General features: G+C 41.5%; 1 protein-coding gene across 1 annotated transcript in view; it reads left to right on the top strand.

Moving 5' to 3' along the window:
* The first annotated feature begins 2,960 nt into the window (after positions 1–2,960).
* Positions 2,961–15,221, top strand: part of FAM83B (family with sequence similarity 83 member B) — a 53,165-nt gene continuing 40,904 nt past the window's right edge. Inside the window, exon 1 of the mRNA XM_031434492.2 lies at positions 2,961–3,458. Within this exon, the coding sequence (XP_031290352.2) occupies positions 3,015–3,458 (444 nt within the window). The 5' untranslated portion in view covers positions 2,961–3,014. The remainder of the gene's footprint in view (positions 3,459–15,221) is intronic.

Here is a 15,221-nt window from a genome sequence, read left to right on the forward strand (position 1 = left end):
GAGAGCCTCTCCAGTGGAATAAATCAAGTGTGTTTATTTCTTATCTTTTTTTTTTATTAAATTTTTTTTTGGGAGGGGTGTGTGTGTGAGGAGGGGAAGTAACTAGATTTATTTATTTATTGACTTTTTAAGCGGAGGTACTGGGGATTGAACCCAGGACCTCGTGTGTGCTAAGCACGCACTCTAACACGGACCTATACTCTCCCCCTCTATTTCTTATCTTAACTCTTGTACATAAAATCTCAACTTCAGTGCTGTTGCATTTTTTCCTACGATGTGTTTTTCTGCATCATATTGGATTAGTCCTATAGTGGTTCACTTTTTTTTTCCTCATTTTCAGTTGTTTTTCTTTCCTCCACAATTAACGCTTCCTCTGTGTCTTCAGTGTCTTCATGGATTTATTTTGCTTTCATCATCCTAGTGACCTCTGTTTTCTCCAGCTTACACATAGTTCAGGAATGAATTTCATTTCGTTGCAAAGTACATATTTGCATCGGGAAAGCTCAGAAGTGGGTATGGTTTTTTTAAAGCACCTTAGGCATTTTAATTTCCAAATAAGTCATAGGCGCTTAACATGGCATGCTACAGGAATTCAAAAGTTAAATTTAAAAAATTTTTAGGATTTTGATGAGCGATCAGCAGTTACCTCCCGTTTTTCACAATCACCAATAATCGATGTGATTTTCATGTGATCGCTGGATTTTTGTCCCTTCGTGGGCTGGGATTATCCGATGAAACCCACACTTCACTGAACCTTATGAGGTATGTTTTCATCAAATGGATTGAACCTGTCAAGCAAATAAAAACCTTATTTCTTTGCTAAAAATGAGTGTTACGTGCAAAAACATGTGTTTGATGAACATCGGAAAGGTCATTAATTAGTAGTATGATGTCATGCATGAGAGGTGAGCGTAGGAGTTGAACTTGATGAAGACTTCTCAGCCTTGGCACTATTTACATTTTGGACCAGATAATTCCTTTCTGTGGGTGGCTGTCCTCGGCACTGAAGTCTGGCAGCTTCTACACACTCCATGCCGGTAACATGCCTCCCCACAATCTTAATCTATAATTAAAAACATCCCCAGACATTTGTCTTGCTTGAGGTGGTGGTGGGATGAAGTCTCGCCTGCTGAGAACCACCGGCCTTGAACAAAATGTCATTAGCAGAAAGGTGGCACCTTATGTATCAGTTGAGAAATTTATGAAAGTTTCTGCACTGGATCTCTGGTGTGTGTCAAGAGATTCATTTTAGTTAGGTAATGAAAGAAACAAATTTTACTCCTTCATACCATGTCTCTCACACTAGCAGACAGCCTGGTATTTCTTCCTTCTCTTGCCCATGGAGGAGTGAGAGCGTGTTACCCCAAAGCTCCACCATAATACCATTTGGGGCAGGAAGACTGCGTTGCTCAGAATGCAAACGCCGCATTTCCTTTCCTTCATGACTCCTGTCTAGGATTAGTGACTCTCATTACATCTTTTCAGGTAAGGATGTAATCAATGGTGATGGCTTCCTGGGTTACCCTCCCAAAACAGGTTTGACTTTTCGTAGTCCTGAGACCCAAAAGACTGAGTTAAATGGAAAGTTGTAAATTAGGGCGGGGCTGCTGTCAGAGATGTTTTTGGTCAAATCAGCCTTTCAGTGCCTGTAGCACATCACAGAGTTGTACTTTGTATGAATCCACCCAGTGGAGACCGTGACTTCAAAAGACTGCAAAGTCCCTGATTTGATTGAAATAAGGTCCAGTCCAGTATCCCACGCAGTGAATGAATGAGAGAATGAATGACAACTTTGTGGGCATTGTGAGGGGTGGGGCGTGAGCTTGGCTAGGCAGATTTTGAGTCCTAAGAGAAATCCGAATTGCCTTTGAGGTCCTCCATTGCCTTGTTACCTCTGTGCTATCAAGCCATCAAATCTCAGGAGTTCGTGCTTTGAACCATCGCTTGAATGTCCTTGTCACGTCCTCACTGGGGGTTTGAACACCAAAATGCTCTTCTAGCTGCTTGTTTCCCCTTCACTCCCCTGACACTGACAGACTGATTGTTTTAAATGCAAGTTTTGTTGAATCACAAAAATCTCCAGTGTCCCTCCATACCTGGCACCATTTTATCTGTTCAACTTTACCTCCTCCCCCTAATGAAGGGATCCTGATTTCCAGTAGACCAAGGTTCTTCTCTTTGTTTTAATTAACTGCTTATGTCCAAATCCGTTCCTGCTCTGTGCTTTTGCTTATGTTTTACATTCTTAGGTGGGATGAAAATGTTCCTTCTTGCCTCCTGACCGTATTCCGACTCACCCCGGGTTCAGATGAACCCCACCTCCTGCCCAGGACTATTCATCACTCTTACTCTATATTGATCTTTACTTGCTTTTATTCTGAAAGCATTGACCACACACAGTATTCATCTTGACCCTTAGCAATATACGTGTTTGTTCAAAGGGGTAACAGACAGTTTCGTGTGTTCGTTTTTGTCTCCTCATCTCATTAATATTTCATCAGTATATATGCCTAACAATTTACTCAGTAAAAATTTGTATTAACGGCTGGCCAGGCATTGGTTTTATTCTAATTCAATTTTAACGTATTTTGATACCCAAACCAAAAAGGCTTATAGAAACTGATCCTACCATCTGTAATCCCAGATTAAAGTTCAGAAGGATGGACTGTCGGGATGTCACAGAATGAAGATGGGTTTTCTGCCTGAGAAACTAAATTTAGAGGTACATTGGAAAAACAATATCAACTAGCAGTCTGTAGAAAGAAATCTGGCTGATTTGTGATGGATATATGAATTATGGGATTAGTCATGCCACTCTGGATTTGAAATGTACATGATATTGAGCTACTGGGAGTGAAAATGAGTTGAAGTAAAAATGACAATTGACATGGATTATAAAACATCTGATTACAGCATTCTAACGGATCTTGATTTCCTTCTTTTTAAACACCCAGATACCGCCCGTCACTGCGCGAATGGACTTTTGAAAGTGCTGTTGTCAGAGATTTGCCAGCATGGAGACCTCATCAATGCTTTCGTCATTGAATGACGAGTGTAAATCAGACAATTACATTGAACCTCACTACAAGGAATGGTATCGAGTGGCCGTTGACACGCTGATTGAACACGGATTGGATGCGTACCAGGAATTTCTTGCCAAGGAACGAGTGTCAGACTTTCTAGCTGAGGAAGAGATTAATTATATTTTGAAAAATGTCCAGAAAGTGACGCCAAGTACAGCACATGGCCCTGATAATTCCTGCGACGATAACTCCTCTTCGGGGACTTACTGGCCCATCGAGTCGGACGTGGAAGCTCCAAACCTTGACTTAGGCTGGCCGTGTGTGATGCCTGGACTCTCGGGGGGCACCCACATTGATCTCCTCTTCCATCCACCTAGAGCACAGCTACTTACAATTAAGGAGACGATTCGGAAGATGATAAAAGAAGCCAGAAAGGTAACATTTCTATTTCTAAATGAAAACTTTGAAACATCTGGAAGGCATCAGAGTAGTGTATCAGATATATATGTATATGTATGTTAATGAAAGGGTCTTTATGTGCGTGGACCATGCCAATCACTTTCCGGAAATACACCTCTGGATACGTGCGAAGGTGGTTCTTCCCGTGCTTTGCAAATATCTGAGAGGGTGGGGTTAGGTCCCTGCTGCACGTGGAGAATTTCATTCTCCTTGTAATGTACGTCCACTTGAGAGACCTTCGTGCATGAAAGTTGAGGTGTGTGGACCAGGAAGGAGATAATGATGCGTTCATAGTCTAAATCACTTAAATTTTCCTTAATCTCTGAAAGGAAGTATGTTGTTGGTAAATCTGGTAAAAATTTCTCGGTTCTCAGCAGGACTGAGCCCTAATTCTTGCTCTGGATCTAGCCGATCCTATTAAATAAACCATAGACTTCTTTATTTTCCTCCTGAGTTGTGTGGAAACAGTATAAAATCAGGCATGAGAGTGTAAAATTCTGGAGGAAGTTCTGGAGGTGCTCAGCATCTGAGGGACTTGGCACTCTTCATTAAATATTTATGTGGGTTGATAAACCTCAGACATTCTGTTTTAGAGCTCAGGTAAATCTGCAGAAATGTCCTTTTAATCAATCTAGTAGGCCCTTTGGAAACTACAACCAAATATCCTGGGCTGTTTATTGAGTTTTAAAATGGATGAAGACAGTTACGATTGTTCACTTATGAAGTGTCTATTTCTTCATTACAGAAACGACACAGTATAGAAATTTAGATCCAAAAGGGAACTTAGGATGCACGCATACATGGCATTGCTTTCTTTCATGTCAACAAGACACAGAGATGCTGGGGAAAGCGTGCTTTTATGAAGTACAGACATATTGGACCCTTGAAACCCACGTGCAAGTTTGCAAGACAGATAACTAAAAGCCCCCCCATTCTAGTTTGTGTCACCCAGGATTACAGGGCTAAGGTCAAATGCAGGCTTTGCAAAAAGTAAGGTGTCCCCCCCCACCCCCAAACCTCTTAAGCTCAAATACCCTGACTTTTTTTTAGCCTTGTTAACTCCTTTAGCAGGATTCCATTAACGGAAGCACTAATCTATTCCAGTTGTTAAAAATTAGTCATGGAGTCAGGCACCCCGGTAGGTGTCCAAGCTTTCAGTGAACACATTGGACTGTCAGTTCAGTTTTCTGAACTGAACCATGAGAATTTGAAAAACCGGGCCATCCTACGCCTGCAAACAGACTTTACAGCTGGATTTTGTAAAATGAGAGCAAAAGTCAAGACAATACATGAGTCCCTGTAAAGATGAAATGACAAACGTCCAGCACCAACGTGTGTAAATTTCTGTTTGGGGAGCCGCGTTCCTGAATGACCGTGTTAAGTGAAAAGTACACCAGTGAAGCTTCGTGTTTGCATTTGTACCGTGGTGAGCCTAGTCATTGGCTTAGTGAACCTGCACCATAGCTAGTTTCCTGTGGGACACTGCGTTTCCGTGATGCAAAATGAAATTCAGGAGCTGCCATGAGGTCTTGGGCTCCTGTTCACGGAAACTGAATGTTAGCCATGACCTTCTGATGTTTTTTTTTTCTACCTAATGTGGCAGCTCTTTATTTAGGGAGCCTCTAAAAGCCATATCCTGATCGTTGTCTGCTGGGAACTCCCACTTGAATTAGCGAATTGAAGAACTCAAAGTCCGGGCTGTAAAACCGTATTATCATCTTTTGCTTCTCTTTCACAAAACCCAAGTGGCATAAAATCAGAAAGAGTTTTCCCTTTATGCATCCTCAGGGTACGTACAGTCCCTTGTATGTCCATATCCAAGCTGAATTCAAAGAAAGAGAATTAGTTGAACTTTATAAATTGGGTATATTTGAAATTGAATATAAATCATAACAGATAACTTAGTGGTTTGGTTTTGTTTTTTCCAAAAGCATTGGAGAAGATGTTCGTTTCTAACCAGGTACAATAAATACTAAGGTCAAAAGGGCTATAAATGCCTGGGGTGTATATTCCTCAAGTATTTTGGAAATTGCTTCCTATGTCACTATGTTTATTGGAAGATTTTTGAAGGCTCCAGCACTCCAGGGAAGAAAAAGTTACTGACCCCATTTTTACAAAATTTGAGACTATTCAGCTCATAACTGAGCAAGATTTTGCAGAAAATGTTAAAATAGGAAGAACAAATATTATTATGAAATGTCAGCTTGTGGGAAGACATTGTCTTTTTAACTTTCTCTCTGCTGTTTGTGACTATTATTCACTCAGCAGATAAGTCAGGGTCTTATAAACCTTCAGAATCAATGGAAGCTTATTTTGATGATAAACTTCCTCTTCTTGAACAATCTTCAGAGGACAGATTCTCTTTCTTGGCCAATCAGTTACCATGGCATTATAAAGAGGATGATCTTTTTTCTTTTCATAAAGTGCTTGAATAATGTTCGTTTTAATGGCTAAGGTAAAGATTCCCGCCTCCACGTTTTGCAGGGAGAGTCGTTTGTCAATCCACATTGTGAAACTCTTTGGAGAGATGAGGTCCTAACAAGCAGGGCTAGGAACCAGCAAAGCAGAACCCAGGAAACCATCTCAGAGAAGAATTTAAATTCGTTTTCCACTGTTGTGTTTGCAATTGAGATAAGGTGCTTATGAAAATAAATGTCATATGGTGGAAAAATCTTAAAATAATGAAAAGAATCCAAAAGCAATCTTCTTAGAGATCCAGACATTTGAAGTCTGATCATAACCAGCAAATTCCCCTTCCAGGCCTTTGGGAGAGGAAATAAAAGTGGTACTCCATCTCATCTCTCTTGATTGGAAATACTTTGTTTTTGAATTTCACTAATGTATATATGCATTTACTTACCTACAGTCATATAATCTCTGAATCATTCTGCTTTTAGAAGCAGAATGTAATCTTATTGTATTTCAAAAATCCATAGATTTATTTTTATTTATTCATTTTGTTTTTGCCAGTTGTCACTTAGAAGTTATTTACAGGTTTTAATTTTTTTTCTTTTGTTTCCTTTTTCCCCCCTTTTGTATATTTACTTATTTGGTTATTTCAGAATTTTCTTTTAGGAAAATCCAATTACAGGTAACATGTTGTGCACTAAGCAGATTTTATTTTTATTTACTGGCTCTTTTTCTAACCTCTTTCTATTTTTCACTATGTGGTTGACATAATTACATTTAGTTCAAATTTATAAGTCTGGTAACATCTAACAAGACTTTTCCCAGGCAATTATTTGTCTTTCAAGAGGTGTTCCCAAGATGATATATGCATTTATTCCTAATTACTGTGAATACCTCTTATGAAAGGAGCCTTTCTAATTACTTGAAAAAGTCATCTTTCATTAAAGTCATTTTTCTTCTAGCCACTCAGAGATAGATATCCATAAAGTAATAGCTTCTGATAGTCCTGAATATGGAAGTTTTTAACCAGAATGCTGTTTGCCTCTCTGCTTCCTAATTCTAGGCTGGCTTCTTTTGTGAGAGGTGACTCTGAACTCTTGTGAAATACGGAGTCGGGGAGACACAGAAGCAAAAGTCTAGTGAGAATTAGGGCAGAGTAGTTCCTGAGGTGCTCTGTCCCGCATCTTCTGTGCTTAGGTCTTGGTTCCTCCCCGAGTTACCATTCCTGGGTGTGGCTGTTATGGCCCAGGGCGATCTTAGTAATACAAAGAAACATTAACTACCAGTTGGTCCCATGGAGGCAAAGGGAAGGTGAACTGATGGTGGGGACTCTTCCTGGGATGTGACTTGTGTTATAAAAGTAGGACTAGATCTGGGGTGGGTGGGGGACAGCTCAGTGGTTAGAGCACATGCTTAGCATGCACGAGGTCCAGGGTTCAATCCCCAGTCCCTCCATTAAAATAACCAACTAAATAAATACACCTAATTACCTCCCCCCAGCCAAGAAAAACAAAAACAAAAACAAAAAGACCCCACAAACAAAACAAATCAAATATTAAAAAAGACATATCTAGAACGTTAGAAAAAGTTTTTAAAAAAATAAATGAGACTAGAGGCTTGATTGCTAACTAGTTATGGATTGAACTAGTCATTATACCTCCCCGGGCATCTTCACTTATTTAATGAAAGATATGAGGCAAAACCTTTTGGTGTTTTTTAAACCTGATGTTCCTACCCGGATCTCTAATAGTGCTTACCAACTCAAGACGATTGCAACATCACAGACTCCTCGCTGAATGAGTTCACTATGCGAATAACATTTATCCCGTCACAGCGTGTCACCTTCACCGCCACTGCTTGCAAGCGTATCCCTGGCAGCTGAGTGAAATAAATGTGTGGGTCCGTCAGTGCCTTTATTAGACTGGGGTTCTCTCCCTCCTGATCGTCCCAATTTTTAGCAAGAATTTCCTCTCTGCACCCTCCCTATTCCCACGCTTACTGTGAATATTTCATTCGTTGAGTCAAAATTAGTTTCTTCCAGGAAAGAGCTTTTGCTTCGTCAGATTCAGTGCCATTAGTATCCTGTGATGTTAATTTGAATACCTCTTCTTTGAATAAAATGCTTTATATGTATATACGTGTGTGTGTGAGAAAAAGACAGTGAGAAAGAGAGAAATCTTGTTAAAAATCGTGTTCAAATTGGAATGACTTCGCACCTTCCCTGTGACCCTGTCTGTATGCACATACTCTTCCTATGCCAAATTCCCAACGCTCTCCAGAGGTGACACAGTCCACATTCTCCTCATCCATCCCCTGCTTCTGTGTTCCACCACTGCCGATAACGCTGGTGATTTACGGGAGAGGAAAGAGGAAAGAACCTTAATTGCAAAATGGATTTTTGAGCTTCCTTGATTGACTTCATAACTTACACAGGCAAAAAGCTGCAGCCTCGGTTTTTTGTTTGTTTGTTTTTTATTTGTTTTGAATTGCCCAACTTCAGATAATGCTGTTTTTCAAAGAGGCTTCTTGAGATGACAGGAAGGCTGTGAACCTTGGAGCCAGTGAAGGCGGGGTTGAATCCCAACTCAGACAGCTGTTTCTGTGAGACGTTACATTGCAGTCTCTCTGAGCTATAGTTTTCCCGTCTGGAACGTGGAGATGCTAATAGTCCTAGCATCCTTGGACTTTATGTGGCTGACTCTGTTGAGACGACGAGGACCTCTCCTCCTGTTTCCTCTTCCTTCACCTCCTTCTCCTCTTACTACATTATTCCTGACCTTTATTTGGTCAAAAAAAAAAAAAAATCCATCAGCCTGTATTTTGGCATCTCTGTGATTTCTTCTTTAAAAGTGAGAGCCATGACTAACCAAGTCCAGTCTCTAACAAGACAGCATCTTACCAGGAGTGCCCACTCGGGTTATTAGCTGTTGGTGAAATGTCTGTTTCCCGGAAAGACTCAGACACATTTCTGAAAGTTCTTGGTGATTATGCACACTGCATTAGAGAGCAACCCAGCATTTCCCCAATGTTATGGCTTAAAAGGTTCAAAATGGGAAAATATTGATTCCACAAAAAGTATGTACATTTGAAAACAGCACCTACTGAGAAGACAGCTTAGATATATATTTTATGCTCAGTATGTGCAGTAAAGACATCTTTTTTTATGCACAGCTATTAAGAGTTGAAAAAATTCTTGGGATGGGGGTATTGCTCAGTGGTAGAGTGTGTGCTTAGCATCCACAAGGTCCTGGGTTCAATCCCCAGTACCCCCTCCAGATAAATAAGCCTAATTACACCTCCCATCCCCCCCCAAAAAAAAACTAAAAAAAAAAATTTAAATAATACCTAAATTTCATTGAGATAGAATTTAACGATCTTGCAAACTCAGATGCCTTTAGGGCCAAGCCAGAAAAATAAATCTGCAGAGGAGAAAGGGCAGATGGTATTCTGATAGGGAGCCAGGGAATCATGAATGAGGGGAACCAGGCTTGGCTCTGCAGGCATTCTTGTTTAAAATGTTACAAATAAAATGTAGTTTGCATCTGAATGAGATGAGAAGCTTAGAACCTCAGGTCCGAGTTGACGCATCTTATCAAAAGTCAACTTTCATGAGATTAAAGGGATGTAATCTTTCTTTTGCTTATCTGTCCTCCTAAGGAGATATGACATGTGTTGGAGGGTTGCTGTTTTGAGGCTTTTTGAGATGGTCTATCACACCAGGCTGACATTTTTTATTGAAAGGATTCTCTTGCAGTTGCCACAGATTCATCATGCAGCGTATCCTTTTATAACAGTTTTTCACGTCTTAGTCATTCTTCAAATTACCTTGAGAAAATTGGTTGGATTGTATCATCAGGACTGGAGCTAGCATCTGACTTTAAGCAGTGCATTCACATTATGTAATCTACTGAGAGCAACGTGTACTGTTACTGTTACATGTCATGTCCTGTTAAGCGTTTTACATGCCTTACCTTACATTGACCTTCACAACACCCCTGTAAAATAGGTATTTTTATTATCTGTATTTTACTGATGAATAATCTTGCTTTCTTGTGACAGGTACGCTCAGTCAGTGGTAATGATCCAAAAAGGATCATGATCGTAAAGTATCCATGGCTGCATATTCCCAAGTGGGGGTGTTATGGGTCTGGGATGGAGACCAGTTGGTGGAGATGTGGAAGCAGCAGTTTCTCCGTGGGCCGGGCACAGGGGCGTTTGGGGGGTTACTGTTACAAGTCAGAAATGACATTCCTGGAACTGACAGGAGGTTATGATCCGTTAATGGGGTGTAGCACCTAGAATGTGGACTAGGTCAGGAGGCATTGGAAAGAATTGGGTTCTCTGAGTTCAAATAGAGGAAAACTTCGAAGACATAAGAGAAGGGCGGCCAATGAGGTTGTCCTTTGGCTTCTGCTGGGTTCAACGCTGACTGGCTCAGCGTGACTGTGGCCATCCTTAACAGGAGAAGAGTAGGGCGGGCAACTCATTCATTCAGCAAATATGTGTTTGATGTCTGCTGCATGTCAGATATAGTTCTCAATTCTGAGGATACATAGGAGAATAAAGGAGCAACGAAACCCTGACTTTGGGGGAGGGGGTAGTTCAATGGTAGAGCACATGCTTAGGATGCTTGAAGTCCTGGGTTCAATCCCCAGGACCTCCTCTAAAAATAAAGCTAATTACCTCCTCTTATCCCCCAAAATAAAGAAATATATATATAATTTGAAAAGCTCCTGACTGTGAATGGCACTTATATACAAGTAGGGAGATACAGCTAATAAGTGTAATACATGAGGAATGCTATGGAGAAAAACAAAGCAAAACACAGGAATGGTCAAGTAAGGAGGACTGAGAGTGTTGGTGGCTGTTTGCTCATGATTTTATTATTTTTTTAATTCTAATTTTTTATTGAAGTATAGTCAGTCTACAATGTTGTGTCAATTCCTGGTATCCAGCATCATGTTTCAATCATACATATACATACATATATTCCTTTTCAGATTCTTTTTCATTATAGGTTTCATTATAGGTTACTCCAAGAGACTGAATAGAGTGCTCTACAGTAGGACCTTGTTGTTTATCTATTTTATGTATAGTAGTGTGTATCTGCAAATCTCGAGCTCCCAGTTTATCTCTTCCCACCCCTTTCCCCTCCTGGTAACCACAAGTTTGTTTTCTAGGTCTGTGAGTCTGTTTCTGTTTTGTAAATAAGTTCATTTGTGTCATTTTTTAGATTCCACATAACTGACATCATATGGTATTTTTCTTTCTCTTTCTGGCTGACTTCACTTAGAATGATGATCTCCAGGTCCATCCGTATTGCTGCAATGACATTATTTTATTATTTTTTAATCACTGAGCAGTATTCCATTATAATCGCTGAGCAGTAATCACTGAGTAGTATTCCATTATATAAATATACCACAGCTTCTTTATCCAGCCATCTGTCGTTGGACGTTTAGATTGTTTCCATGTCTTGGCTATCATATATAGTAATGTTATGAACATTGCGGTGCATGTATGTTTTCCAAGTAGAGTTCCCTTCAGATACATGCCCAGAATATTTTAAATTGGGTGCTCAGCATAGGCCTGGTCAAGACAGTGATGTTGGAATCAAGGTTTGAGGAAAGAAGGAATGAGCTAGGTGTCCATTTGCGGGCGGAGCACATGAGACATAGGATGAGCTTCAGGGCAGGAACAGCCCTAGAGGGACAGTAAGGATGCCAGGTGCAGAAAGCAAAGGGGAGGTGAGTAGGTGAGTTCAGAGAGGTACCATGGGGGCCAGACCACGGAGGTCCTCATGGACTGTTATAAGGACCTTGGCTTATGCTCTGTGTAAAATGGGGAGCCACTGGGGAATTTTGGGCAAAAGAATGACATGATTAATTTGAAATATGCTGTATTTTGAAAGGAGCCCTCTGGCTGCAGTCTTGGACATTGACTCTCTGGGTTCAAGAACAGGCATTTCAGAGCCTATTAAAATAATTCAAATGTGAGCTGATACTGATCGCCAGGGTGGTAGTAGCAGTGATGGTCTGATCTGGGGTACATTTTGAAGGCAGTAAAATGTGGGCTGTGAAGTAAGTGGAAGAATATAAAAGCACTGCAACACTGCTGGCCTGAGCCACCGGGGTGATGGCCTCGTCCTTTGAAGGTGGCCTCAGAGTCATCAGAGATGGAGTCAGGAATTGGGCAGAGACCCGGGCACAGAGACCTTTAGGTTGTCACTTTGACCGCAGCCCTGAGACGGTTGACGGGTGACCCCAGCCACCAAGACCTACAGACCTGTCTGAATAGAGCCTAGGGTTCACACTGGGCTCTACATACAGATCGGCTGGACTTGGAGGTAACCCTGACCCTCAGGGCAGAGGTGAGGGATAGCCTTGGAAGTACCTGGCAGAGATTCAGACATGAAGGAGGAGATAAACAGAGACTGTGTTAAGAAGACTGGCTGATGGGCCAGGACCTGATAAAGCAGGAAGTTCCACCACCTGCAGACAAGCAGAACCTCCCACCCCCATTTGCCAGTCATGTGACAGAAGACCAGAACTTGGGAAAGTGTCCCTTGGGACGTCAGCTTTCTTCAGAGCTCGCTTTGGATCATAAGTTTTGAGGCGTAGGAGGTGTACGGTGGAGACCGTGGCACTTCAGACAACAGGGGATGCGGAGGGAGTAGAGTGGGGCCGGGAAAAGGAAGGCAGGGATAGACTGAGATTCAGTTGTGAAGGTCCTTCAGTCCAGGTTTGCGGATAAGGACGGTGAAGGTCACGAGGTGTTTCTGAGTAAGTCAGTGATACAATCACATTGGATGTTGGACAGATTAACATTTTGTCAATTAGTGAAAACATAGAGGGAAATATAAAACAGATTATAACATAAATTGGGTAATACTCACCTACGGCTAACAGAAACCTGGGGCTCACTAAATTCAGTACAAAGCAAGATGTCTTCCCGAAGCGAGAAGATACCTTTAATTTCCTGCTGGAAGAGAAAACTCAATCTGTGTCTTAAAGAAGGTGATTTGGTGGAGGGGTGGGGGGTCTTAAAGCTACTTTTAAAATGTCTTAATTATCTGATTTTAAGTCAATAAAATTTATTTCTGTGCAAACAGTTTCAAGTATATGCACGTAGTTTAATGTTATATGTACTTACGGAAGCCCTGCTGTGTTCAAGACACTCTGTTCGGTCGAACAAGTGGGAAGAGAAACACTTCAAGTGGTTTAGAGTCTGATGTTTGGGGGATGTGTTAAAAGATTCCTGGGAGACGTATAGATAAGATGTTGGGGGTGTCTGGACACTATGTGACTGACCTATGTGCTACAAAGGGTCTGGATTTGTTTTCCCACCTGTTTCCTCTTTAAGCATCAGAGTGTTATAGAGATACTTGCTGAAGTTTCAAAGTAGAAACATTTTGAGGTAGATACATAAAACATTTATAGGCAAACCTGGATTACCAGTTGAACAAATATATGTGATAAAGGTTTATTTTTTCTGACCATCGGTACATAGATTCCTTATGGAAAATATGGGAAAGCAGACAGGAAGGGGTTAAGGAAATAAAATTTAGACATTGTCTTCCTTGTAAGAGAAACACGGATATAGAGAAAACCATATGCACACGTGTGTGTGTGCGCGCACGCGTGCATTTTAATACCTTACATCCGTCTCTGAAATGGAATGTTCCTATGTGAAATACTTGAGATCATACTGGTGATTATATAGAAAAATGTGCCTCCTGCTTTTTCCACTTAGAATTTTTCCCATAATAAAATACCTGATGTCCTGGGCTGATAAGCCAGGGCATAAAACAGGGGTGGGGGGAGCCGCCTGCTCTGGGTGCAGGTAATAAGGAAGTTCACTGTCTCTCGGGAATTTGAACACAATGATCAGACTGAGTGAAGCGCAGCCTGCTTTTTATGACACCATGTGCTGGCGACTGTCAGTTAAGTCACACCAGTGATACTGTTTTTGTTCTCACCAGGGTAGCCCCTGCTGCGGGCAGGGCGGATCCCTGCTCCCTCCACCTGTCCCCTCCACTCCTCCCACCCCTTGGCACGCCCTCGCTGCCGATATGATAAGTCTCAGGTTCCTATTCCTTTAGAAACAAAGGAAACCTCATAACTGTTTTTACGTGATTATTAGCTACTCAATAATTACCCTTGAAGCAGAAAAATCAGTAAGTATCCTTTTCCCCCCCCTACAAACCAAAACTTTCCACTGGGCTGTATTAATGTCTTATTAATCATCACCTATCAATTCCCCCTCCAAGAATTCAAACAAATATTTTGAACAAGTAAATAAATGTGAAAATGGAGAAACACTGCCATTTGGCTAAATATCAATCCAATACGGGCTACTGGAAAATCCATAACTGCGAAAAAAAAATTCAGTATCTGAGTCATCCTGGGTAGTCATGATCAAGCCTGCTGAAATTCGAAAACAGTTACTAAAAATAAAAGGAAAAAGAAAAAAAAAAAAAAGAATCTGGGGTTTGTGACCAGGTAGTGTTTTTACAAATGAGCGAGTTGGAAATTGAGAAAGTCCAAAAAGCCGTCACCCCCATGAGCAGTAACTCTCAGGACAGAGAGACAGCATTCAGGCATCTTGATTTCCATCCCTGGCCTCTAGGATCACGTCCGTTCCTTCTCGACTGGGAAGGACTACGTTTGTTAATGTCATTAATCATATCTGGCGTTTACGCTTGTTAATGACATTAATCATATCTGGCGTTTTTTGACTGGGACGCGCCAGGCAGTGTTCTAAGCTCTTTTTATGCACTAATATTTGTATTCACAACAGCTCTGTGAGATCGATAGCTTCTGTTGCTTCCTTGCAGAGGTGAAGGGAAGAGGTTAAATAATTATACTAGGATTTAGAGTAGGAAAGGCAGTTGCCTGTGCTGGACCCGAGGCAGCGCACCCAGACAGAGCACTTAACCATCGGTGAGGTCAGCATGGCCTCCCATAGACCTTCCCTGCTGTCCCCAGGCAAACTGCTGAATTCTCACCACGCTTTTGTGCAGGTCCTGTTACACTGGGGTCCTCACGATCTGCCTGATGGTAGAGTGCAGGACAAGCCCGGTGTATGTGGGGCTCCTGTTGCAGGAGGCTTCACCTGCATCCTTACCTCTCTGCTTCCTCTCCTTCCAACACCCCCGCCCTGCACCTGATGCTGCGGAGTCACTGAACTTCCATCGTCTGGGTCTTCTTCCTTGCCAGCCTCTTCCTTCTTACATGGTTATTCCCCTCCTTGGAGCATCTTGTCCCAAATTCTTTGCCTCCCATTCATCTTTAAAAATCTATGTTCAATTTTACTTGTTAGGTTGGGCTC

Source organism: Camelus dromedarius, chromosome 19, assembly GCF_036321535.1.
Source record: "Camelus dromedarius isolate mCamDro1 chromosome 19, mCamDro1.pat, whole genome shotgun sequence".
Classification (NCBI taxonomy): Eukaryota; Metazoa; Chordata; class Mammalia; order Artiodactyla; family Camelidae; genus Camelus; species Camelus dromedarius.